Source organism: Aspergillus brasiliensis (assembly GCF_001889945.1).
Source record: "Aspergillus brasiliensis CBS 101740 unplaced genomic scaffold ASPBRscaffold_6, whole genome shotgun sequence".
Lineage (NCBI taxonomy): Eukaryota > Fungi > Ascomycota > Eurotiomycetes > Eurotiales > Aspergillaceae > Aspergillus > Aspergillus brasiliensis.
The window spans coordinates 1,413,469-1,433,515 of record NW_027137447.1 but is presented as its reverse complement, the minus strand read 5'-3'; the positions used below and the strand labels follow the sequence as shown (position 1 = coordinate 1,433,515).

The window sequence follows — 20,047 nt, the reverse complement described above, 5'->3', positions numbered from 1 at the left end:
ACAGCATATCAACTCAAAAGAATAGCTCAAGCCAGTGATTTGAAGAGGGGAAGGCATGACCCCACGTGGGAAGGGGGATGTGTTTGTACGATCAGCAAACAGAAAAGCCGTCAGTCATTGGATCCACGACAATGATTTGACACCACTGAGACTTATATCGTCGTCCCTAGGAAGCTCCAACAACCCAGTGAAATGATGGGAGAAAAGACGATGACGATGATGAATATAGTTATGGTAGGGCTTTGAACAATTACTAAGCGGCACGGTCGGAGCATTCGGAGTCCAGATCAGTCGAGTCGAACCATCTTCATCCACTTCCCCTTGATTACCCGTAATGGCGACAGAATGGCAATAGCATCATGTTTCAGTGCTCGCAGTGCAACAAAGCCTATCAGCGAAAGAGCCACTTGCTGCGACATGAAGGAACACGTCAGGCTCCTGAACATCATGCCTTGTCAAGTACGCGGAACCTGCTGACAGCCCGACAGATACCGGCACCTCCTGTTCAAGTTGCCCTTTCTGCAATAAATCCTTCTTGAAAAAGTGGGTAAACCCCGAGACAGCTCTGAGAGAATACATTCTTATCTGATGCACGTTCAGAGAGGTTGCACGAAGGCATAGTAAGATATGTGCCAAAAAGCACAACCAGCCTCCTCCGGCAGCAGCTAAACCCGGGCGGAAGAAGCAGTCCTGTGACGAATGCTTCTATGCGAAGACGGCGTGCGACAGGGCATCACCATGCTCTCGTTGCCAATCTCTTGGGAAACCGTGCTCCTTTGGTGTCCAGACTCCTTCTACGGAGAACACTTCCTCGGTGTCCCTTTCGCCCTCGCCATCTCTTTTGCAGTTTCCGCAAAGAAGAAGCGACCCATTCTTCTTCCTAGCGCACTTCACGGATCCTTCTGTCAAGCAAGACAAACTCGCAATTGCAGAAACAGCAAAATGCTCCACTAGAAGGCATCTTGACCCGGTCTACTTCCAGCAGGAAGAACAACTCTTGCCTCAAGACTCCTTAACGGCTTACATGCCAGGCTTCTCAGTTGCTGATCTGTTCCTTCAGCCTTTGTCTACCCCGACAGGGCATCTTTCTATGGAGTTCATGCCTGAAAGTGCATTCTTTTCAGGTATCTCCAGCAGGCTCAACGAGATAACGATGATCTTGGTCGAGACTTCGAATTCTATGAACCTGACGAACGCGGGCCAGCAAAACCAGCTCGACATGGCGGAGCTGAACTCTCTCTTCACGACCTCCAACCTTCCAGTGTTTATCTCGGCTTTCTTTCAGTCCCTTCATTGGCATCTTCCAATTGTACATTTTCCGACACTCGACCCTGCAAAGATCTCGAACCCTCTCCTCCTTGCAATATTCTTATCTGGAGCGACATATGCTACTTTGCAAGATGGCCCAGCTTTTGCAAGTAAAATACTTGACGTAGCTGAGGAGTACATCTTTCGTCAGTTGGCTGAATTATCGACGACTCCCTACCCGAGCAGCGCACCCCATTTTCCGCCCTCATTGGAAGTTATCCAGGGAGCTTTGATAATCGAGATGCTTCAATTCGGGCAGGGCGACACAGGCACAAGGCGACGCATTCGTATAATAAGACACCCATGTGTCATCTCTACGATACGATCTTTGGGGGTTCTCAAATACAAGAGAAGTACAACTCCCGACATATGTAACGATGAGACATGGAGAGCAGCGATAGCCGAGGAAGTCTGTATAAGGTATATCCCTACCAGATGCGCTTGAAGGATGGACACTGCTCACCAGAATTCAGAATCGCCTGTTGGGCCTTCCTGGCGGACGGGTTCCTCACAGTTTGTTTTAACAACCACCCTGCACTGTCGATATTCGAGATGGACTGCCAATTCCCCTGGAGCTCGGCTTTGTTCGAAGCTGAAAATGCATCGTCCTTCAACGAGATTGCCGCTACTTATAAGACGGGGCGCCCGCTACCTTCATTGAAAGAATTTATTACACGCCTGCTTGATGAAAATGCTACTGATGACCTGGTTCAATGGAGTCGCTCACTAGTTGGCGAACATTTGTTGATTCTGATCTATGGTTTGTGTAACCATCCACAATTACATGCAAGGCCAACAAGCTGATCATGCTCCTAGCAATGCACTCTCTTGCTTTCCAGGCTAGGACTGGCTTGTTCGGATGGATATCCACAAACTCCATAAAACGGGCGGCCGAAAATTGGCGAAGCATCTGGGACTCCGTCTCCAGCATCGTGGGTAAGGAAGGAATACACCACTTGGGGTATCCTAAGCATGCGGAAGAGCTGTGGTGGCTATTGACTGCTACGCTTGACCGCGCCAGTGGGCGGAACGTAAACCTTCGATATCTGGATAACGCCGCAACCGACGACTTGGAAAGCTTGAACCACTTCATCCGCGATATCAAGGGTTCCAATAGGACATAGTTTTATATGTCTTGTCTAATAATATGTACAGGCCAGGGACCACTCTATCCATTATTAACATTAATATTACACGATTAGGCTCAATGACCGACTTCCCCGACCGGCGGTATAGACTATAGTCATAGGAGCAGTGCTGCGCCCCTATGGGCGAGCGATGATATGCGCGTGCATCCTACTGACTCTTGATGGTTTTGAACTCGTCGCCGCGGGCTTTCCGATAGGTTCCTCCAACGCGATCCCAGAACGTTGTGAACTGCCCATAATTATAGTTGAAGTACAGGTGGTGCAGGGTGTGACATTCGGGGCCATTGATGACAGCAGAGTGAGAGAGGCAGTCGGCATCGTCTGGATGCGATTAGCGAGAGACTCGGTAATCAAGGAAGGACACTTACGGATCAGAACCGTCCACAGTGTGACGAAAACGAACAAGCCCAGATATGCACCCTTCTGCAATGGGAACAGTATGGGATAAACGTGGTACGGGAGACTCTGCGCCCACCCGTCCAGTGGATTGAACGCGAAACTCGCAAAAGGTGTGGGCACCAGCCACTTGTGATGTCTCTTGTGCAACCACCGATATACCAAAGGGTGATGCTCGGCTCTATGGATCCAATAAATCCCGGAATCTGTGAATGCCACGAATAGTGGGTACTGGAGCCAGTTGTATGCAGGGAACGGAGCTTCACTGGCGAAATCGTACAGCTTGGACCAGCCGCGAATCTCAGTCAGGAAGAACGGAACCGTGAGAATAGCCATTATGGGGATGGAGAATAAGGCTTGGTTGATCTCCAGACGGACTTGATTCTTCAAGAACCGTGGGTGTTGGAGCAGGGACTTGTCCCACCACGTGTGGTAAAAGATGGTGCTGCCGATGAGGTATATGGCTAGACCGAAGAGCCTGATTGTGTAACAAACTTGCTGTCAGCTGAACCATGCTCGATCGACATTAGAGAAGAGTATGGATGATCTTACCATGTGATGAACAACAGCGAGGTCGCTTGTCTCGGTAGGTCATCGCGCTTCCAGCGACTGGCGGTCGCCCATTGAGAGGGTTGAAGAGGGTAATAACGGCCAACATGTTGGTTCAAAAGGAATGAAGTATCGAAATCCAAGGTACTATTTCCACCTGGCAGGACTGACGCGTATACTCGATCAAGGACGAATGTGTCGAGGACATCGAGCACGACATCCATCGCGAGTGGAAGGTGTATAGTATAACCCGGAGATACCGTTAGGGTTGTTGAGAGGATTCTGGTTGGGCGCAGAAATGCGACTGCTGCTTCGGACAAATGAAGTAAGAAATTGGCTTTAAATTGGTCCAATTATTCTGTAGACAGTCGCAGAAGCTACTATTGCGTTGGAGTTGTTACCCCCATTATCTTATATATGCGGCGAATCCCTACCACGGGATATACCTACCACGGGGTTAACCTACACGGGGGCGGATCTCTCACCACCAAGTAGTACCACAGGCAACACGGGCTTTCCCTACCAGCGCCAACATGATCCCACCACGGGAGAGGGAGATCCTTTTCCCCCGGCGAGACCGATTCCGGGGGCACGTGGAAATTGTATCCACTGACGGTGGTTCAGCTTAAGTTATATCATACGACTACCAGATCAGCCACTAGCGCTTAGTGAGTTATGAGTTTCAACTGGGGTTTACCAAAAGGTACTCCGTACTTCGTAGGATAGAATAATTAATGCAGCAGATGCATCGGACAAATTAACCGAGTTGGGGTTGGCTCCGACGGCCGGGCAGCCGCACAGCGACACAATCGAAAAATCCCACCAAAAGCAAGTCCGGCCAGCCAAACCTCGAGTCCATCCATTCCGCTGCTCTCTTCCTATCCCCTCGTTCTGCTTCCCTCCTTCTCCTCCTCCTCCACCCACGCCTTTCCCCTCTTCTTCCCCCGATCCGTCTATTCTCCTTAGCTCCGTCAAGATGGGTGTCACCTTCGACAAGTGCGAGACCCGCCCGGCCAACATTGACGCCATCCTCAATGGCCTGGACCGCTACAACCCCGAGACCACCACCGTCTTCCAGGACTATGTCGCCCAGCAGTGTGAGGACCGCACCTTCGACTGCTACGCCAACCTGGCCTTGCTGAAGCTGTGAGTTTATGCGCCTTTCTGTCCAATCCAGAAACACCTTCAGCCGAAACATAAAGAGCTCCGACGCGGGGAACCAATCTGGTTTTATGTGATGAAGAATCTTATATCATTATCACGTTTCCTATTACCTGACACCCTACTTTGGGGGATGTCGAGACTCAAATTCTCCTGAAACAAAACCATCATGCGACCTTGATAATATATCGCATATACATCATACCTGGACACAGACGCTAACCCCTTCACGCCTCCTGGCAGGTACCAGTTCAACCCCCACCTCCTCCAGGCGGAGACCGTCACCAACGTCCTCGTCAAGGCCTTGACTGTCTTCCCCTCTCCCGCTTTCTCCCTCTGCCTTGCTCTTCTGCCCGCCCACACTCAGCCTTTCCAGGCTTCCGACGCTGAGGCCCAGGCCGCCGCCCAGACCTCCGATTTCGTCGAGTCCATCCAGAAGCTCGCCCGCCTTTCCACCCTCCTCGAGTCTGCTCAGTACACCCAGTTCTGGTCCACCCTGAACTCGGACGACCTTTACGCTGATCTGGTTGCCGATGTTGCCGGATTCGAGGAGCTCGTGCGCATCCGCATTGCCGTCGAGGTCGGCAAGACCTTCCGTGAGATCCCTGCCGAGGTTCTGGAGCAGTGGCTCGACCTCCGCAGCCGCGAGGCTCTCGAGAAGTTCGTCGCTGAGGTCTGCAGCTGGGAGGTTGACAAGTCTGGCGCCAACACCGTGATCAAGGTCCCCACCAACAAGGAGAACGAGGCCCGCAGCGAGGTCAAGAGCGAGCGTGTCGGCTTTGACATGTTCGGCCGTGTCGTCCGCCGGGGTTTCGAGCAGGCTGCATGAGCGGATCGAGATATATCCGCATTGCCTACGCAGCCTTTCTCGTTCTAGATTCCCTTTCTATTCTTGCTAATATTTTGCCTCGAACGAAGATCAGACCTTCCCTCTAGGTCTCGATCTCGGTCTGTCTTGTTGGAAGAATGACCACCCGAAAAGAGAAAACAAAAGAAGAACACGGGACGAAGTGTCTGCTTCGGATACCCCCCATGAACACGAGCTCGGAGCCTCCTTAAAATAAAAAGATGATTGATGATGACGGGGATAGACCAGCATGGGGAGGGTTGGGAAGTCCGGACCTGGCGCAATTGGCGTTTCGAGTTTTGCTTCTGCATGACTAGGTTGTGTTTTATCATCATCATCATCTTGTCTTTCCTCTTCCACCTCCTATATCATTTTCCTCATTGATTTAACCTCTCACCATATTCTCTCTACGTGAAAAGATAACGCGAATTTCCACCGAAGATATCCATATTGTGCGTATCCAAAAGAGCAATCAGTACCAGTACAGCATTTCCAAAGATCATGACCAGCGATGCAATGGTCAACCAGTAGTAGTGTATGTTAATACTTTTGATTCTCCACCCACTAAACAAGAAGAAAACGCAAGTCTATATATAATATATGTCATCAACATCAAAGTCTTGAACGGCATTACGCTTCACTTTTTAATCCCGTAACACATCATCATCACCATCACCAGGCACCATTCTTTACTTCGTAGGTTCCTCCCACTGCACACCAGCCCACTCCTCTCTATACCCAACAACCCCAACCTCCTTAGGCCCACAATCCTTCCCACATACACCCAGAATGATAGTCCCCCACTCCATACCGGCATCATCCTTGGGTCCAAGCCCAACCCCGTCCCTCCCCTCCTCCAACACACTAATAGCATGCGGCACAAGCTGCAACTCAAACACACGCTCACTACCACAATACTCACAGCGAGGCATGCGACTCCCTCCACCAGCCGTAGTCACCTTGGCACCGGGGTTCGCTGTCTTCGACGGATCATGGAGACGCTTGCCCACCGCATCAGCATGGGAGTAGAGCAGCGGTGAACCGCGGAACTCGTAACGCAGGACTTGTTCGGGGTTGTGGCCCAGACGAGTAGAGAAGCGGATGAAGGCCTTGTCGAGCTCGGATTCAAAGGTGTCTTTCAGCTCCCCTGCGCCGCCACCGTTAGGACCTTCTTCTTCCGTGTTGTCGATTGTTACGTTGGCGGGGATGGTGGGCGTGGAGGGGCGGGACATGGCCTCGTATTCGGCATCGAGGTAGAAGTTCGTGTAGGGGGTGGGGAAGTCGGATTGTGCGGGCCAGGGGGTGCTGGGGCTGGTGGAGGCTTCGGGGGGTGGGATGAGGTTGGTTTTGGGTGGTTGTTGTTGAGCGGAAGGAGAAGAGATGCGGACTTTGTCGGCGAAGGACTCGGAGAGGGTAGGTGCTTGGGAGGAGGTCGGTTTGGCAGCGAGGCCGGGCGAGGGTGCTGGGGCTGCGAATGGGTTGGTGTTGTTTGGAGAAGCGCCTGCACCGGGGGAGGAGAAGGGGTTTGCGCTGGCGGAGACGCTGCCGGTGAGAGTGGAGGAACCAAATAGGCTGGCGCCGAGGTCTGGCTTTGGCGCAGCGGGCTGCTTCTCTTCTTCTTTCGGGGGTTCTGGCTTTGGTTCTTCTTTTTGGCGGGGAGACTGTTGTTGGGGCTCGATCTTCAACTTCCTGGTGGCGCGGAGAGCACGGATACTGCCCGGTTTGCGGTTGCAGGCCTTGCGGGGGCAGGAGAAGATGTAGAGACGGCGTTCATCGTCGGGGAAGTCGTTGGGGAGGTCGCCGTGCAGTTCGAGTAGGAGGAGCATGGGCTGGTTGCAGACTTTGCATTTGGCGAAGTCGCCGGGAGGCGGGGTAGCGTCGTCGAGCCAGGTCTATGAGGGGAGGGTATTGTTAGTTGGGGTGAAGCAGGAGGAAATGAAGAGGTGGATTGTATATTGTACGTACCGGCCAGCCTCCCAGGTGACTGATGGTGTCTTCTACAATCTCGTCGGCTGCGTAGCCCAGCAGCACGTTGGTCTCGCTGAAGTCCCCCTCATCGTCGAAGGAAGAGTCGCTGTCGTAGGGATCCATGGCGCTGGTGCAGGTATGGTCAAGAAATATGATGCAGGTCAGTCAATGCGAGAGTCAGAGAGACCAGAAACAAAGAGATCCTTGTCCAGACGCAGTAAAGGTTGTGATGGAGATCACAAGAAGAGCGCGTCTTTCTTTTCTGCCCGAAATTCTGGCGCAAAAAAAGAGTGAATGGCCCAAACGGGAAAAGCCCCATCGCTGATAGCCCCAGAATGCACTAGTTCATATCAGGACTAGTGCAGTAATTGTGGTATCGATACATCCCGTGTGATACAGTGATACGTCAGTCAATACATCTCCAGCATCTCGCCATCCACCATCACTTCCTCTTCATCTTCATTCCATCCTCACTCCTCCTTGTCTCCAGCTAATTATAGACCTGTTTCATCTGGAGAATCTCTATAAAAGAGATTATAGAGCAAGCCCTTCTTGCACGCGAGCTTCTGAGCATGAGCACCATTGCTTTTTCGAACTCCTGCATCTGTCGATTGTAACGTCCACTAGCGTTGAAGCATTGATCCACTAAAGAAGCAATTCATCACGTTTATCATTCATGCATCGTCTATCTCTCTCATCGTTTCTCCAGATTTGCTTTCACTTTCATGTAGTATACTATGTCTTAGCTCTTTGCCTCTCCCCACGTGCCAATGCCACCGAACAGCAACCTCTGGGCTCCTTTGGAGTCACTCCACCCAAGAAGGTCGCCGTGATCGGTGAGATCATTCCGCTAGTCCCCCCATGTGCCAATTTCGACATTTAACCCTTCAATAGGAGCTGGAGCTGCGGGGTCTAGCACTGCTTATTCACTACGCAAGTATGCGGATGCCTTGCACATTCCCCTCAATATAACCGTCTTCGAACACTCTCCCTATGTTGGCGGCCGTTCCACAACAGTTAATGTCCATGACAATCCAGCTACACCCGTAGAGCTGGGTGCCTCGATTTTCGTGGAGGTCAACCATCACCTTGTCAATGCATCTAAAGAGCTGGGACTCCACGTTAACAGCGCCAATCATGAACGACCCAGGGAGACAGAAGACACCCTTGGCGTCTGGGACGGCGAGCAGTTTGTCTTCGTGATGAAGGAAGCATCTTCCTGGTGGAACATTGCGAAGCTGGTTTGGAGGTATGGATGGACACCCGTGAGGACATATCGCTTGATGAAATCGACCGTCAACAACTTCCTGAAGCTTTATGATGAGCCTATGTTCCCCTTTTCATCCCTGACATCGGCCTCAGAAGCAGTAGGGCTGGTCAATGTAACTGCCGTCTCTGGAGAGGACTTTCTCCAGAAGAACCAGATATCCGCCAAGTTCTCCCGCGAAGTCATCCAGGCTAGTACTCGTGTGAACTACGGACAGAACCTTGGTCTGATTCATGGCCTCGAGACAATGGTCTGTATGGCAACTGAGGGTGCCATGGCTGTTGAGGGAGGCAACTGGCTGATCTTCGACGGAATGCTCAAATTGTCCCACGCCGACACCCGCTTAAACCACACAGTGACATCCCTCGACTGGGATGCCAACGGTCCCTCGACCCTAACCTTCACCACAGACACCAACTCTGAAGAGAAGCTCGAATTCGACGAAGTTGTCATTGCCGGTCCATGGCAATTCTCCAACATCACTATTACCCCACCACTAAAGAAGACGCCGGACGAAATCCCCTTCGTGACACTCTACGTTACCCTCTTCGCCAGCCCCCACCGTCTCTCACCCAAATATTTCGGCCTCACAGAACCCAACGCCTACACCCCCGAGACAATCCTCACCACCCTCCCTCCAGAAACCGACCTCGGCAAAAGCGAAGCCGGCGTCGGTCCAGCTGGCTTCTGGAGCATCAGCACTCTTCGGACCGTGGATGCCCCAGACCCGTCAGAAGGGAAACACTACGTCTACAAGATCTTCTCCCCGGAACGGCCATCAGCCGAATTCATGCGATCGATTCTCGGCCTCGAACATGAGCCATCTTCCAGCACCGACACCGACACCACCATCGGCGATCTCTCCAAGCGGGACATCAGCTGGTTCCATGAGAAGATCTGGCGGCCGTATCCATTCGAGTACCCGCGTGTCACGTTCGAAGAGCCCCTTCTTGCCCCTCATATCTGGTATACGGGCGGAATTGAAAGCTTTATCTCTACGATGGAAACGAGTGCATTAATGGGGAGGAATGTAGCTGCTTTGATGTCTCGGGAGTGGCAGGCCCAAGCTGAAGAGAGAGAGGGAGACTCGGCAGCGTCTTCGGTTCGTCATGAACTATGAAGAGAACAATAAGAAATGGGAAATGGGTATGCCCGTCTGTCTGTTCTTGTGCCGCCCTGTCGGTTCAGGCACGGACATGACTATATGGTCCTTATTACCATATGATATAATTGTCTAGAGTATATAGTATTAACTACTATTACATTGAGATTGAAATACCGGGAACTTTTTACGAGACATTACAACTGATACGCATTCAAGAAGACTGGCGTGTCTCATGGAACTTATTATCTTTCTATTTCAGTTCATCATACCTATTAACTAGGTAGAAGTAGACTCAACCAGGCGTACAAAGCCTCCATGCAACCACGAACTTTTCCTGCCCTGTTGAAGAAGTGTTGAAGAAGCCATCCCGGTGCTATTTGTTCATTCACATGCTCATGCATATCCATATCCCATGACCCGCGTAAGGTTGAAAAAGCAGACCTGTATAAAACCCCTTAGAACGCACAGCCCACAATCCGTTTTTGCTCGCAATGATGTTGAACTCGTAACTTAACAAGATAAAAACAAAGAAAAAAAGAAAATAAATAAAAGAAGATAGAATGTTATGGTATCATATCGAAAGTTCACCCGGGCTAACTAGCTTAGACGGGGAGGGGGAAGGTGCTGGCCCACTCAGCGATCTCCTTGCGGAGGCTGAGGATCTCAGGGACGGTCTCGGAGGCAACCTTGGCCTTGAAGTCCTTGAGCTTGTTGGCCTCCTTGGGAAGCTCGCTCTGGACCTTCTTGCAGAGGTTGATGGCCTGGTCAATGTAGCGGGCAATGCGCTTGAAGTCCTCCTCACCCATACCACGGGTGGTCATGGCGGGGGCACCGATACGGATACCGCAGGGGGTCAGAGCAGACTTGTCACCAGGGATGGAGTTCTTGTTGCAAGCAATGTTGATCTGCTCGAGGACAGCCTCGACACGAGCACCGTCCAAGCTCTTGTTGCGGAGGTCGACAAGGACCATGTGGCTGTCAGTGCCGTCAGAGACGAGCTTGTGGCCCAGAGCCTTGAACTCGTGCTCAATAGCCTTGGCGTTCTTGATGACCTGCTCCTGGTACTGCTTGAACTCGGGGGAAGCAGCCTGCTTGAGGGCAACAGCCAGAGCAGTGATGGTGTGGTTGTGGGGACCACCCTGGTGACCAGGGAAGACAGAGAAGTTGATGGGGCCCTCAAGGTCATACATGATGTCCTTGCCGGTCTTGGGGTCAGTGCTGCGGACACCCTTGCGGAAGAAGATCATGGCACCACGGGGACCACGGAGGGACTTGTGGGTGGTGGTGGTGACGACATCGGCGTACTCGAAGGGGGAGGGGATGACACCGGCGGCAATCAGACCGGAGATGTGAGCCATATCGACAATGAGGTAGGCGCCGACCTTGTCAGCGATCTTGCGCATACGGGCGTAGTCGATCAGGCGGCAGTAGGCGGAGGTACCAGCGACCAAGCACTTGGGGCGGTAGAGCTCAGCGTTGGCCTCGAGGGCATCGTAGTCAATGATACCGGTCTCAAGGTTGACACGGTAGGGGAAGGTCTCGAAGTAGGTAGAGACAGCAGAGATCCTGCGGAGCCAACAGTTAGCATGCAATGTACCTGGGTTGCGGGAGGCAAATCCGCAGACTTACTTCTTAGCGGGAGTCTGGTAACCGTGACTCAAGTGACCACCGTGGGGGAGGTCAAGACCCATGAGACGGTCGTGAGGGCGCATCAGAGCCTGGTAGACCTGCAGGTTGGCAGGGCTACCACTGAGGCACTGAACGTTGACGCCCCACTTGGCGGGGTCGAGGTTGAAAGCCTGGAGGGCACGAGCCTGGCAGGTAAGCTCGATGGCATCGATGTGCTGGTTGCCACCGTAGTAGCGGGCGCCGGGGTAACCCTCAGAGTACTTGTTGCTCATGGGGGAACCCAGAGCATCGAAGACAGCGTGGGAGGTGAAGTTCTCCGAGGCGATCAGGACGATGGATTCGCGCTGACGTTGGATTTCCTTCTCCTGTAATCGGGCAGTTAGTAACATGACACCACATATTTTCAAGCGAGAAAGAGGTGCAGAACGTACCATGATCTGGGCGATCTCAGGATCGCTGTCCACGAGGGACACCTCCATTTGCTACATCGATGAGTCAGTGCTGCTGTGAGGGACACCCCGGGGGGCAAAAAAAGTTCAGCGGGGTACATACGTTCCGGTGAGCCGGAGAGAGAGCGTAGGTAGCCATTGTGATGAGGGATGTGTGAGAAAAGGGGGAGTTGGAGGAGGGAAAGACGGAAGAATGAGATGAAGGTTGAGGATGAGAAAAGGAAGAAGAGAGGGAAGAAGAGAAGATTAAGAGGAAGAAGAGGAAAAGCTAGGGATGGGGGGGTGGGGGAGGGAAAAAAAGATTGCCTCAGGATCCCAAAAAGACGGAACGTGAGTCTTACGCCGTCGTACCAGGAATTGTCAAATTGCAAAGTGAGGAACCCCCCGCCTGCCTGTGCTCAAAACCCGAACTAAGCCCCATCGGGCCCCGGGGGGACGACATCGGAGCCGGTCACGTCCTCACCGGCTCGGGGAAATCATTTGGCGCTTACTCGTCTCGATTACTCATTGACTACAGTCTCTTCTTCCCTAGCACCAATAGACTAGTCCATGCATCCAAGAATCAATTAGAACGAGCGATATAGCAGGTATTATGGCTGACTAGAAATTATTATGACAGGAATGAATCTGGTAAATTTTTACATGGTTCTTAATCTCGGAATCCCAACCGCGATGCCACCCAGTGGCTGAAGGCGAAAAGAGAGGCAGGAAAAAGTCAATCCGCTAGCCTACCAGCCCAGCTCCGATTGGTGCCTCTGGACGATCAACAGCGGCCACCTGAAGCTACCACCACCAACCATGAAACACGAGGGGCCGTTCCATTGATCTACATCTCCCTCAGTGCTAATGAGTTGTCAATTTCTTTAACAAGAAAGCAAGATCGTGAGACATACACCTGCATACTATCTTTGAGCTTCTGCTACTGGCAAGGAGAGCAAGTGTCGCAGTCATTCTACAGAACGAGAGCTTCCTCTTTTCTACTCCGTAATTATATTTGATAACTAGTCCACAGTAACTAATTCTTTGCTAGAATGAGTCATAGCATACATCCACTCCACTAATATATCGTAGCTTCCAGATCGCCATCCGTATCATAGTGCGGCTTTAAAACATATCCTGCTCCACCAGAGATCTCCCAAGAGCAAGCGTAGCCTCTCGGGGTGTCGTGTCCGCACCCTGTACTGGGGACCGTGGTGGCTCTGGAGGGGTCAAAGCAGCTTGCGTACAGTCCCCCGCCTGAGAGACACCCTCAAGAGAGCTTCTGCTGGACAACTGGAAGGTTGTGCAATTATTTAGACCTGTTCCTTTCTCCATGATCACATGGTATTTTGGACAAGCCATAACCCATAACCTCGATAGCAGGGGCACTGGCAAGACAGCAAAATGCCCAACAAAGCGTTCCTCATACGGTCATCTGTGCGATACCAGGAGCCGCATACACCAGCCAACCTATGGCTCATCTAACCTATGGTTTATCCGCATCCTGAGTGAAGTTGAGTTGGCCGAAGCTAGTGACCTGCTCAACTGGATCTAACCCGGGGTGCTGTTTCTAAACCCTGACCCCGGCAGAACCACAATGTTTGATTCCTTCCCAAGCTTGATATAAGTTGCTCTTCATCATCGGGGTTGCGGAGAGATCTCGAAGCCATTGTTCTCAGGTTCTTGTCGTGGGCTTAACGCAATCAACATGCTCAACCAAGAGCAGTCGACATAAACACTTTCACACACACACACATTCATATCACCTTCCGTGCACACCCTCAAGGTCCCTGGGACTTGAGCTTCTTAGCACCCCCTGGGCTTGCCATCTGGCCAAAGTCGGAGATGACCGACTTGAGCTTTGCAATGCGGTCCTCCAGCTCTTGAATCTCCTCTTCCTGGTCAGCAACCGAACGATCCACGTCTGGTAAGTTTTCCACCACGGCTTGTGCCTTTTGAATCCGAATTTTGATCGAGCTGACCTCTGTTGGAAGGTCCTTGATATCGAGCGCTGGAGAGGTACTGGAGCCCAAGCCGGAGATTTCGGCACCGCCTGGACCAGCAGAAGTTACTGTCCCCGCTTGTTGTTGCGATTGAGGTTGGCCTGGGGTGCCAGAAGGCGGACCGGTAGGAGCAGCAGCTCCGGTAGGGTCATCGGTAGCTCTCACGCCGCCAGCAGCATTTGTTGACGGCGACAGAAGGCGCGAGAGGAGGCCATGCAACGGCGGGACAATGTCGAATGTCTGTGGAGAAGGGAAAGGAACGGCTTGGGGGGTTGCGGGGACGTCCTTAACCATCGGAGTCTCGGGCGCGACGGATGATTTTGGTAGGGGAGTGACCGCCGTGGGGGATCGGGACGCCATCGCGGGAAGGGCAACAACGCGGACCAGACGCGACGAAAAGGAAGAAGAAGAAGAAGAAGAAGAAGAAAAAGAAAGAGTAAAGTCGAAGACTCAGAGCAGAAGACTCACGTGGGGAAAGAGAATAGCCTCGTTTCGCGGGGGAAGCTGGGTAATTGTTTAGGGAAGAGCCGGGGAAACCGGACGAGAACGGGAGAGAGAAGAAAGTCGGAGAAAAAGACACTAAAGAAGGGAGTGGTAAGGTGACGTCGGGGCGGAGCGAAAACCAAACAAGTCCCAAAGCGTCACCGAAAGCCAAAGCGTGGGCTGCCCCTCCCCCTCCTAATTACTATTACTGTTGGTTACTATTACTTTGCTGGTCTTGCGATTGTCTTCACCGGCCAGCCTTTTCGTGCTCCACCTATCAATTCTCCTTCTCCTTCTTCTTATCCTTCTTCTCCTCTGTTCTTCTTCTTCTTTCTTACATCTCTCTTTTTTCCATCCATTCTCTTGCTCTTGATTTCATCCCCACTTTTGGTGAGTTTCCCCGAGCCCATCCCGCTCTATCCCCCTCCAGGACCTCGTTTCGCGCTGGCAATCCAACTGCTTTGGCTAACATATACACTCCAACATCTCAGAGCACAGAGTATATAGCAAAAATGGCCAAGGTTGATCAGAAAGTCGCCCTCAGTAAGTTTGATATGCTGATTGCTATCTGTTTGCCCTCAATCCACTGACCCCCTGCTGTCTAGTCGTCATCGATGGCTGGGGTGTCGCCGGTCCCGACTCCCCCAAGGACGGTGATGCCATCGCTGCCGCTGAGACTCCCTTCATGTCCGGTTTCGCCGAGGCCAACTCGAAGACTGCTCAGGGCTACACCGAGCTCGATGCTTCCTCCCTCGCTGTCGGTCTGCCGGAAGGTCTCATGGGCAACAGTGAGGTCGGTCACTTGAACATTGGTGCGGGTCGTGTCGTCTGGCAGGACAGTGTCCGCATTGACCAGACCCTCAAGAAGGGCGAGCTGGGCAAGGTGGACAACGTTGTCGCTTCCTTCAAGCGCGCCAAGGAGGGTAACGGTCGTCTGCACCTGTTGGGTCTGGTTTCAGATGGTGGTGTCCACTCCAACATCACTCACCTGGTCGGTCTGCTGAAGGTCGCCAAGGAGATGGAGATCCCTCAGGTCTTCATCCACTTCTTCGGTGATGGCCGTGACACCGAGCCCAAGAGCGCTACCAAGTACATGCAGCAACTGCTCGACCACACCAAGGAGATTGGCATTGGTGAGATCGCTACCGTGGTCGGCCGTTACTGGGCTATGGACCGCGACAAGCGCTGGGACCGGGTTGAGATCGCCATGCAGGGTATTGTCTCCGGTGAGGGTGAGGAGAGCTCTGACCCCGTCAAGACCATCAACGAGCGCTATGAGAAGAAGGAGACCGATGAGTTCCTGAAGCCCATCATTCTTGGCGGCAAGGACAGGCGTGTGCAGGGTATGTATCTTGTTCCCTTCTGCTTGTAGATTGAAGGCCCGATAGTCGGTGTTGCTCACCAGAGATGATAGATGGCGATACCCTCTTCTTCTTCAACTACCGTTCCGACCGTGTTCGTGAGATCACTCAACTGTTGGGTGACTACGACCGCTCTCCCAAGCCCGAATTCCCTTACCCCAAGGACATCCACATCACCACCATGACCCAGTACAAGACCGACTACACCTTCCCTGTTGCCTTCCCCCCTCAGCACATGGGTAACGTGCTCGCTGAGTGGCTGGGCAAGAAGGAGGTCAAGCAGTGCCACGTTGCTGAGACTGAGAAGTACGCTCACGTTACTTTCTTCTTCAACGGTGGTGTTGAGAAGCAGTTCCCCGGCGAGATCCGCGACATGATCCCGTCTCCCAAGGTTGCCACCTATGACCTCGAGCCTAAGATGAGCGCTGCCGCCGTTGGTGACAAGATGGCCGAGCGCCTTGCTGAGGGCAGCTTCGAGTTTGTCATGAACAACTTCGCTCCCCCCGACATGGTTGGTCACACCGGTGTCTACGAGGCTGCCATCCAGGGTGTTGCTGCCACCGACAAGGCCATCGGTGTCATCTACGAGGCCTGCAAGAAGCACGGCTACATCCTGTTCATCACCGCTGACCATGGGTAAGTTTCAGCTTCGACACAATTTGCGCAACGATCACTCGCTGACATTTCCCGATAGAAACGCCGAGGAGATGCTTACCGAGAAGGGTACTCCCAAGACCTCCCACACCACCAACAAGGTTCCCTTCGTCATGGCCAACGCCCCCGAGGGCTGGAGCCTCAAGAAGGAGGAGGGTGTCCTGGGAGATGTTGCTCCCACCGTCCTCGCCGCCATGGGCATCGAGCAGCCCGAGGAGATGTCCGGCCGCAGCCTTTTGGTTAAGGCATAGATTTAGCGTATAGAGTAGATGTCATGTATTGTCTGGATACGATTTCCATTGATGAAGAAATGAATGATTACGGTGTCTATACTGGGGTTTAGCTTTTGGAGCGAGATAGAACAAAGTTTTGTTTGATTTTCCACCTCTCTCATCCTTTTATACAAGCGTAGTTCCGGTTGTGCCTTGAGGGGTACATCGTATCTTCGATCAACCATAGCACCCACATAGTTGTAGGTGCCACACTTCGGTCGACGATGGCCCGATCGGCTACGCATCCGTATAGTCTTCTGAGATATTTGCAACGGTCATTAACACGGGTATCTAAGAACCTCTCAGCCTCATTGTTCTGGGCCCGAATGGGCCATCGCACAAAGTAGCTCTGCTCTGCCGTCGGTGCTTCTTCTTCTCGCACGAGCTTCGAGGCGACGTGCATCATCGCCTGAAGAACCGGTCGGGTACCTTGGCTGCTCTGTCACATCCGCTATCACCAACAATTATATATCTCCTCGCGTGATAAGATAGCCTACTGTCTTCCACCTATATTACTGGCAACAACGATCCATCTATGTTCAAGCAGAAGCAGCCGCCGCCTGCTGTTGAATCTGGGTCTGGAACTGAACGATCTGTACCACGAATTGTCAGAAACCCGATTGCCGAACGCATGTCCCGTACAATCACAAAACTCACCTCAGCGCGCTTCTTATCGGCCTTGTCCTGGTTCTCCTCAATCTGCCCCTCGATGCGCTTGCTATAAATTACGTCACGTCAGTTACGGCTCCGACTTCAATTACCCAATTGGGGAGAAGGAGGGGAGTAACTATTACGCACATTTCCTTCTCAATGAACTCAAGACGACCATTGACGGCCATCAAGGCCTCAGTCTTCTCCTGCTTCAGCAGGACCGGTCCAATCAATTTGTAGATGTTCGACTCGTCGTCGAGGGATTCGAATTCCTTCTGAACGCCGACGTTCTCCTGTTGCTGGGATTCGAGCTTCTGGCGCGCTTCGACGAGTCCATCGAGCTCTATTACAGAAACATATCAGTGATTAATTGATGATTATAACCAATAGTGCGCATAACATCGTGCCAAGCTAGCCAGGCAAACAGGATAGATAGATGACGCTTGCATGCTCATGCCCCCCTCTCCATATAGCACAGGAACCACAACCAAAGCAAACAATTCAGGAATACCAACATACCAGTCTGCAACGCCTGAAACTCCTCAGTAAGCGCCTGCATTTGCTTCTGTGCGTCCGCCATGATGCCGAGTGATAATCCCTGATTCAGGCCGTGATAGATGTGATGTGGTGATGGTCGTCGGGGAAATGGGATTTAGTTTATCTATCGGAGGGGCAAAATGGGAAGCGGAGCGGCAGAAAACCAACCAAACACGGTAAACAACACCGTCTGCCCGCCTTTTCGGTGTCTCTCTCCCTCACTCTCTTGCTCGGCCATTCCTCCGTCCATTCCTGAGGTATTTCCTTCTGCATGTCCTCCCCGATCAAATTATCCTGACTGGAATAGAGAAGAGACTCTGCTCAATTTTTCGTTATAAGTTGTCGCTTCACTAAATCACTCCTATACGTCATTGTTTGTTTGTGTTCCGACTATCGGGGTACAATCGAGTCCCCTTCTTGCGCCCGCAGAGACACAGAGACGGACCGACGAAACCAGGCAGGCTTCCGTCGTCATTCGCTCCCCGCCTTGAACCAGCCCTGTCAGCCCTGCTTGCTGTGCTTGCCCGCTACCATTCCGTGACAACAATTCAATTCTTTCCGATTCAACCATGAGCAACACCGACTTCCTGGGGAGGGCGATTGACACCGTCAAGAAAGCCATCGAGCACGACAATGAGGGCGAATACGAGAAGGCTTATCAGCTGTACTACTCGGCGCTGGAGCTGTTCATGCTGGCACTGAAATGGGAGAAGAACCCCAAATCCAAGGAGATGATCCGCGCAAAGGCGGGCGAGTACATGGATCGTGCAGAGAAACTCAAGAATCACCTTGCTACGCTAGATAATCGAAAAAAGCCGAGTGCAGTGGGCGCTAACGGCAAGGTGGCGCAAGGAAGTGGGAAGGGAGGGTATGTGTTGGCTGGCATTCCCTTGTTGCTATCTTTGCGATCACTTTCAGTCAGGAGGGCATTGTGTGCTGACATTTACTTGGTGATTTTAGAAACCAGGACGAAGATGGTGAGGACGCCGATTCGAAGAAGCTACGATCCGCCCTTGCTGGAGCGATCTTGTCGGATAAACCCAACGTGCAGTGGGAGGATGTTGCGGGTCTGGAGAGCGCAAAGGAGGCATTAAAGGAAGCGGTTATTCTACCTATTAAGTTCCCACACCTCTTCACGGGGAAGCGTCAACCGTGGAAGGGTATCCTGCTGTATGGGCCGCCCGGTACAGGAAAGTCGTATCTCGCCAAGGCTGTTGCGACGGAGGCAAACAGCACATTCTTCAGTGTCAGCAGTAGTGACTTGGTGTCGAAGTGGATGGGTGAGAGTGAAAGGTATGGATAAATCCGGGGTTCATACAGCGCTTATATTGCCACATGTCGATCACCAGAGCTAACATGCCCCTACAGACTCGTCAAGCAGCTCTTCAACATGGCCCGAGAAAACAAGCCGGCGATTATCTTCATTGACGAAGTCGATGCTCTCTGCGGTCCTCGTGGAGAAGGTGAATCGGAGGCATCTCGTCGTATCAAGACGGAATTGCTTGTTCAGATGGACGGTGTTGGCAAAGACTCGAAGGGCGTTCTGATCCTTGGCGCAACGAACATTCCCTGGCAGTTAGATGCAGCCATTCGTCGGCGATTCCAACGTCGTGTGCACATCAGTCTTCCCGATATCAACGCACGAATGAAGATGTTCATGCTGGCCGTCGGCTCAACGCCTTGTGAATTGACGCAAGCCGACTACCGATCCCTGGCGGAGATGAGCGAGGGCTACTCCGGTAGCGATATTAGCATTGCTGTCCAGGATGCGCTGATGCAACCAATCCGCAAGATCCAAACAGCAACACACTACAAGAAGGTAAGCCCTCCAGCCCCCCTTCATCCATCCATAAAAGTGACAAGAGCATACTAACTCACCAAACTAGGTCATCCTCGACGGCGCCGAAAAGCTAACCCCCTGCTCACCGGGCGACCAAGGCGCAATGGAAATGTCATGGACGACCGTAGAAGCCGACCAACTCCTGGAGCCCCCGCTCGTCCTGAAAGACTTCATCAAGGCAGTCCGCAACTCGCGACCAACCGTCAGTCAAGAAGACCTGCAGCGTAACTCCGAATGGACCAAGGAATTCGGCAGCGAGGGTGCCTAAACTGCATCTCCATCTCCAACCTCTCCCCATCCATCTCCTCCTATCTAGAAGAAGAGAGGACAAACATATTCAACGATAATCCTCTCATTTGCCTCATCACGACCCAATAGAATCAACCGAAGCTCCAATAAAAGCTAAGCGCTTCTTCTTCCACCCAATTCCATCCTTATGA

General features: G+C 52.3%; 10 protein-coding genes across 10 annotated transcripts; 5 read left to right on the top strand and 5 right to left on the bottom strand.

Annotated features, from left to right (window-relative positions):
- Window positions 1–447: 447 nt before the first annotated feature.
- ASPBRDRAFT_75321 (Zn(II)2Cys6 transcription factor) lies at window positions 448–2,910 on the top strand (the record flags this gene model as incomplete). Its single annotated transcript, XM_067629278.1, has 4 exons — window positions 448–459; window positions 650–1,728; window positions 1,782–2,068; window positions 2,125–2,910. 4 exons carry the CDS (start codon window positions 448–450, stop codon window positions 2,430–2,432), a joined length of 1,686 nt encoding a protein of 561 aa, XP_067479275.1. The 3' UTR covers window positions 2,433–2,910.
- ASPBRDRAFT_125646 (sterol desaturase family protein) lies at window positions 2,605–3,625 on the bottom strand (the record flags this gene model as incomplete). Its single annotated transcript, XM_067617810.1, has 3 exons — window positions 2,605–2,777; window positions 2,825–3,330; window positions 3,405–3,625. 3 exons carry the CDS (start codon window positions 3,623–3,625, stop codon window positions 2,605–2,607), a joined length of 900 nt encoding a protein of 299 aa, XP_067479274.1.
- A 752-nt stretch (window positions 3,626–4,377) lies between these two features.
- On the top strand, window positions 4,378–5,391 carry ASPBRDRAFT_196149 (CSN8/PSMD8/EIF3K family protein; the record flags this gene model as incomplete). Its single annotated transcript, XM_067620945.1, has 2 exons — window positions 4,378–4,547; window positions 4,806–5,391. The coding sequence occupies 2 exons, from the start codon at window positions 4,378–4,380 to the stop codon at window positions 5,389–5,391; spliced, it is 756 nt and encodes a 251-aa protein (XP_067479273.1).
- A 707-nt stretch (window positions 5,392–6,098) lies between these two features.
- ASPBRDRAFT_30379 (small subunit rRNA maturation protein TSR4) lies at window positions 6,099–7,500 on the bottom strand (the record flags this gene model as incomplete). The annotated part of the gene is made up of 2 exons (XM_067622769.1): window positions 6,099–7,301; window positions 7,375–7,500. 2 exons carry the CDS (start codon window positions 7,498–7,500, stop codon window positions 6,099–6,101), a joined length of 1,329 nt encoding a protein of 442 aa, XP_067479272.1.
- Window positions 7,501–7,806: 306 nt separating this feature from the next.
- Window positions 7,807–10,100, top strand: ASPBRDRAFT_152942 (putative prenylcysteine lyase). The gene is made up of 2 exons (XM_067619352.1): window positions 7,807–8,213; window positions 8,272–10,100. Exons 1-2 carry the CDS (start codon window positions 8,054–8,056, stop codon window positions 9,762–9,764), a joined length of 1,653 nt encoding a protein of 550 aa, XP_067479271.1. The 5' UTR covers window positions 7,807–8,053; the 3' UTR covers window positions 9,765–10,100.
- Window positions 10,088–12,043, bottom strand: ASPBRDRAFT_43425 (glycine hydroxymethyltransferase SHM2). Its single transcript, XM_067624994.1, has 4 exons — window positions 11,931–12,043; window positions 11,810–11,860; window positions 11,379–11,743; window positions 10,088–11,315 (listed from the first exon to the last, which is right to left on the bottom strand). The coding sequence occupies exons 1-4, from the start codon at window positions 11,964–11,966 to the stop codon at window positions 10,352–10,354; spliced, it is 1,416 nt and encodes a 471-aa protein (XP_067479270.1). The 5' UTR covers window positions 11,967–12,043; the 3' UTR covers window positions 10,088–10,351.
- A 1,544-nt stretch (window positions 12,044–13,587) lies between these two features.
- ASPBRDRAFT_125917 (RNA polymerase II mediator complex middle subunit MED9) lies at window positions 13,588–14,169 on the bottom strand (the record flags this gene model as incomplete). The annotated part of the gene is made up of 2 exons (XM_067617832.1): window positions 13,588–13,877; window positions 13,932–14,169. 2 exons carry the CDS (start codon window positions 14,167–14,169, stop codon window positions 13,588–13,590), a joined length of 528 nt encoding a protein of 175 aa, XP_067479269.1.
- Window positions 14,170–14,804: 635 nt separating this feature from the next.
- ASPBRDRAFT_125061 (2,3-bisphosphoglycerate-independent phosphoglycerate mutase) lies at window positions 14,805–16,558 on the top strand (the record flags this gene model as incomplete). The annotated part of the gene is made up of 4 exons (XM_067617757.1): window positions 14,805–14,835; window positions 14,898–15,635; window positions 15,707–16,289; window positions 16,348–16,558. 4 exons carry the CDS (start codon window positions 14,805–14,807, stop codon window positions 16,556–16,558), a joined length of 1,563 nt encoding a protein of 520 aa, XP_067479268.1.
- Window positions 16,559–17,086: 528 nt separating this feature from the next.
- On the bottom strand, window positions 17,087–17,574 carry ASPBRDRAFT_124962 (tubulin-binding prefolding complex subunit YKE2; the record flags this gene model as incomplete). Its single annotated transcript, XM_067617746.1, has 2 exons — window positions 17,087–17,293; window positions 17,374–17,574. Coding segments are annotated over 2 exons (408 nt in total), but the record flags the coding sequence as incomplete, so codon positions are not given.
- A 762-nt stretch (window positions 17,575–18,336) lies between these two features.
- ASPBRDRAFT_125677 (AAA family ATPase VPS4) lies at window positions 18,337–19,875 on the top strand (the record flags this gene model as incomplete). Its single annotated transcript, XM_067617811.1, has 4 exons — window positions 18,337–18,635; window positions 18,728–19,060; window positions 19,136–19,586; window positions 19,654–19,875. The coding sequence occupies 4 exons, from the start codon at window positions 18,337–18,339 to the stop codon at window positions 19,873–19,875; spliced, it is 1,305 nt and encodes a 434-aa protein (XP_067479266.1).
- Between the last annotated feature and the right edge of the window lie 172 nt (window positions 19,876–20,047).

Coding starts and splice junctions, on each gene's coding strand:
- ASPBRDRAFT_152942 (XM_067619352.1), top strand. CDS start 8,054: ATGCATCGTCTATCTCTCTCATCGTTTCTCCAGATTTGCTTTCACTTT. Junction 8,214..8,271: donor CAAGAAGGTCGCCGTGATCG/GTGAGATCATTC, acceptor ACCCTTCAATAG/GAGCTGGAGCTGCGGGGTCT.
- ASPBRDRAFT_43425 (XM_067624994.1), bottom strand. CDS start 11,966: ATGGCTACCTACGCTCTCTCTCCGGCTCACCGGAAC. Junction 11,861..11,930: donor TCTCTCCGGCTCACCGGAAC/GTATGTACCCCG, acceptor TCATCGATGTAG/CAAATGGAGGTGTCCCTCGT. Junction 11,316..11,378: donor TACCAGACTCCCGCTAAGAA/GTAAGTCTGCGG, acceptor TTGGCTCCGCAG/GATCTCTGCTGTCTCTACCT.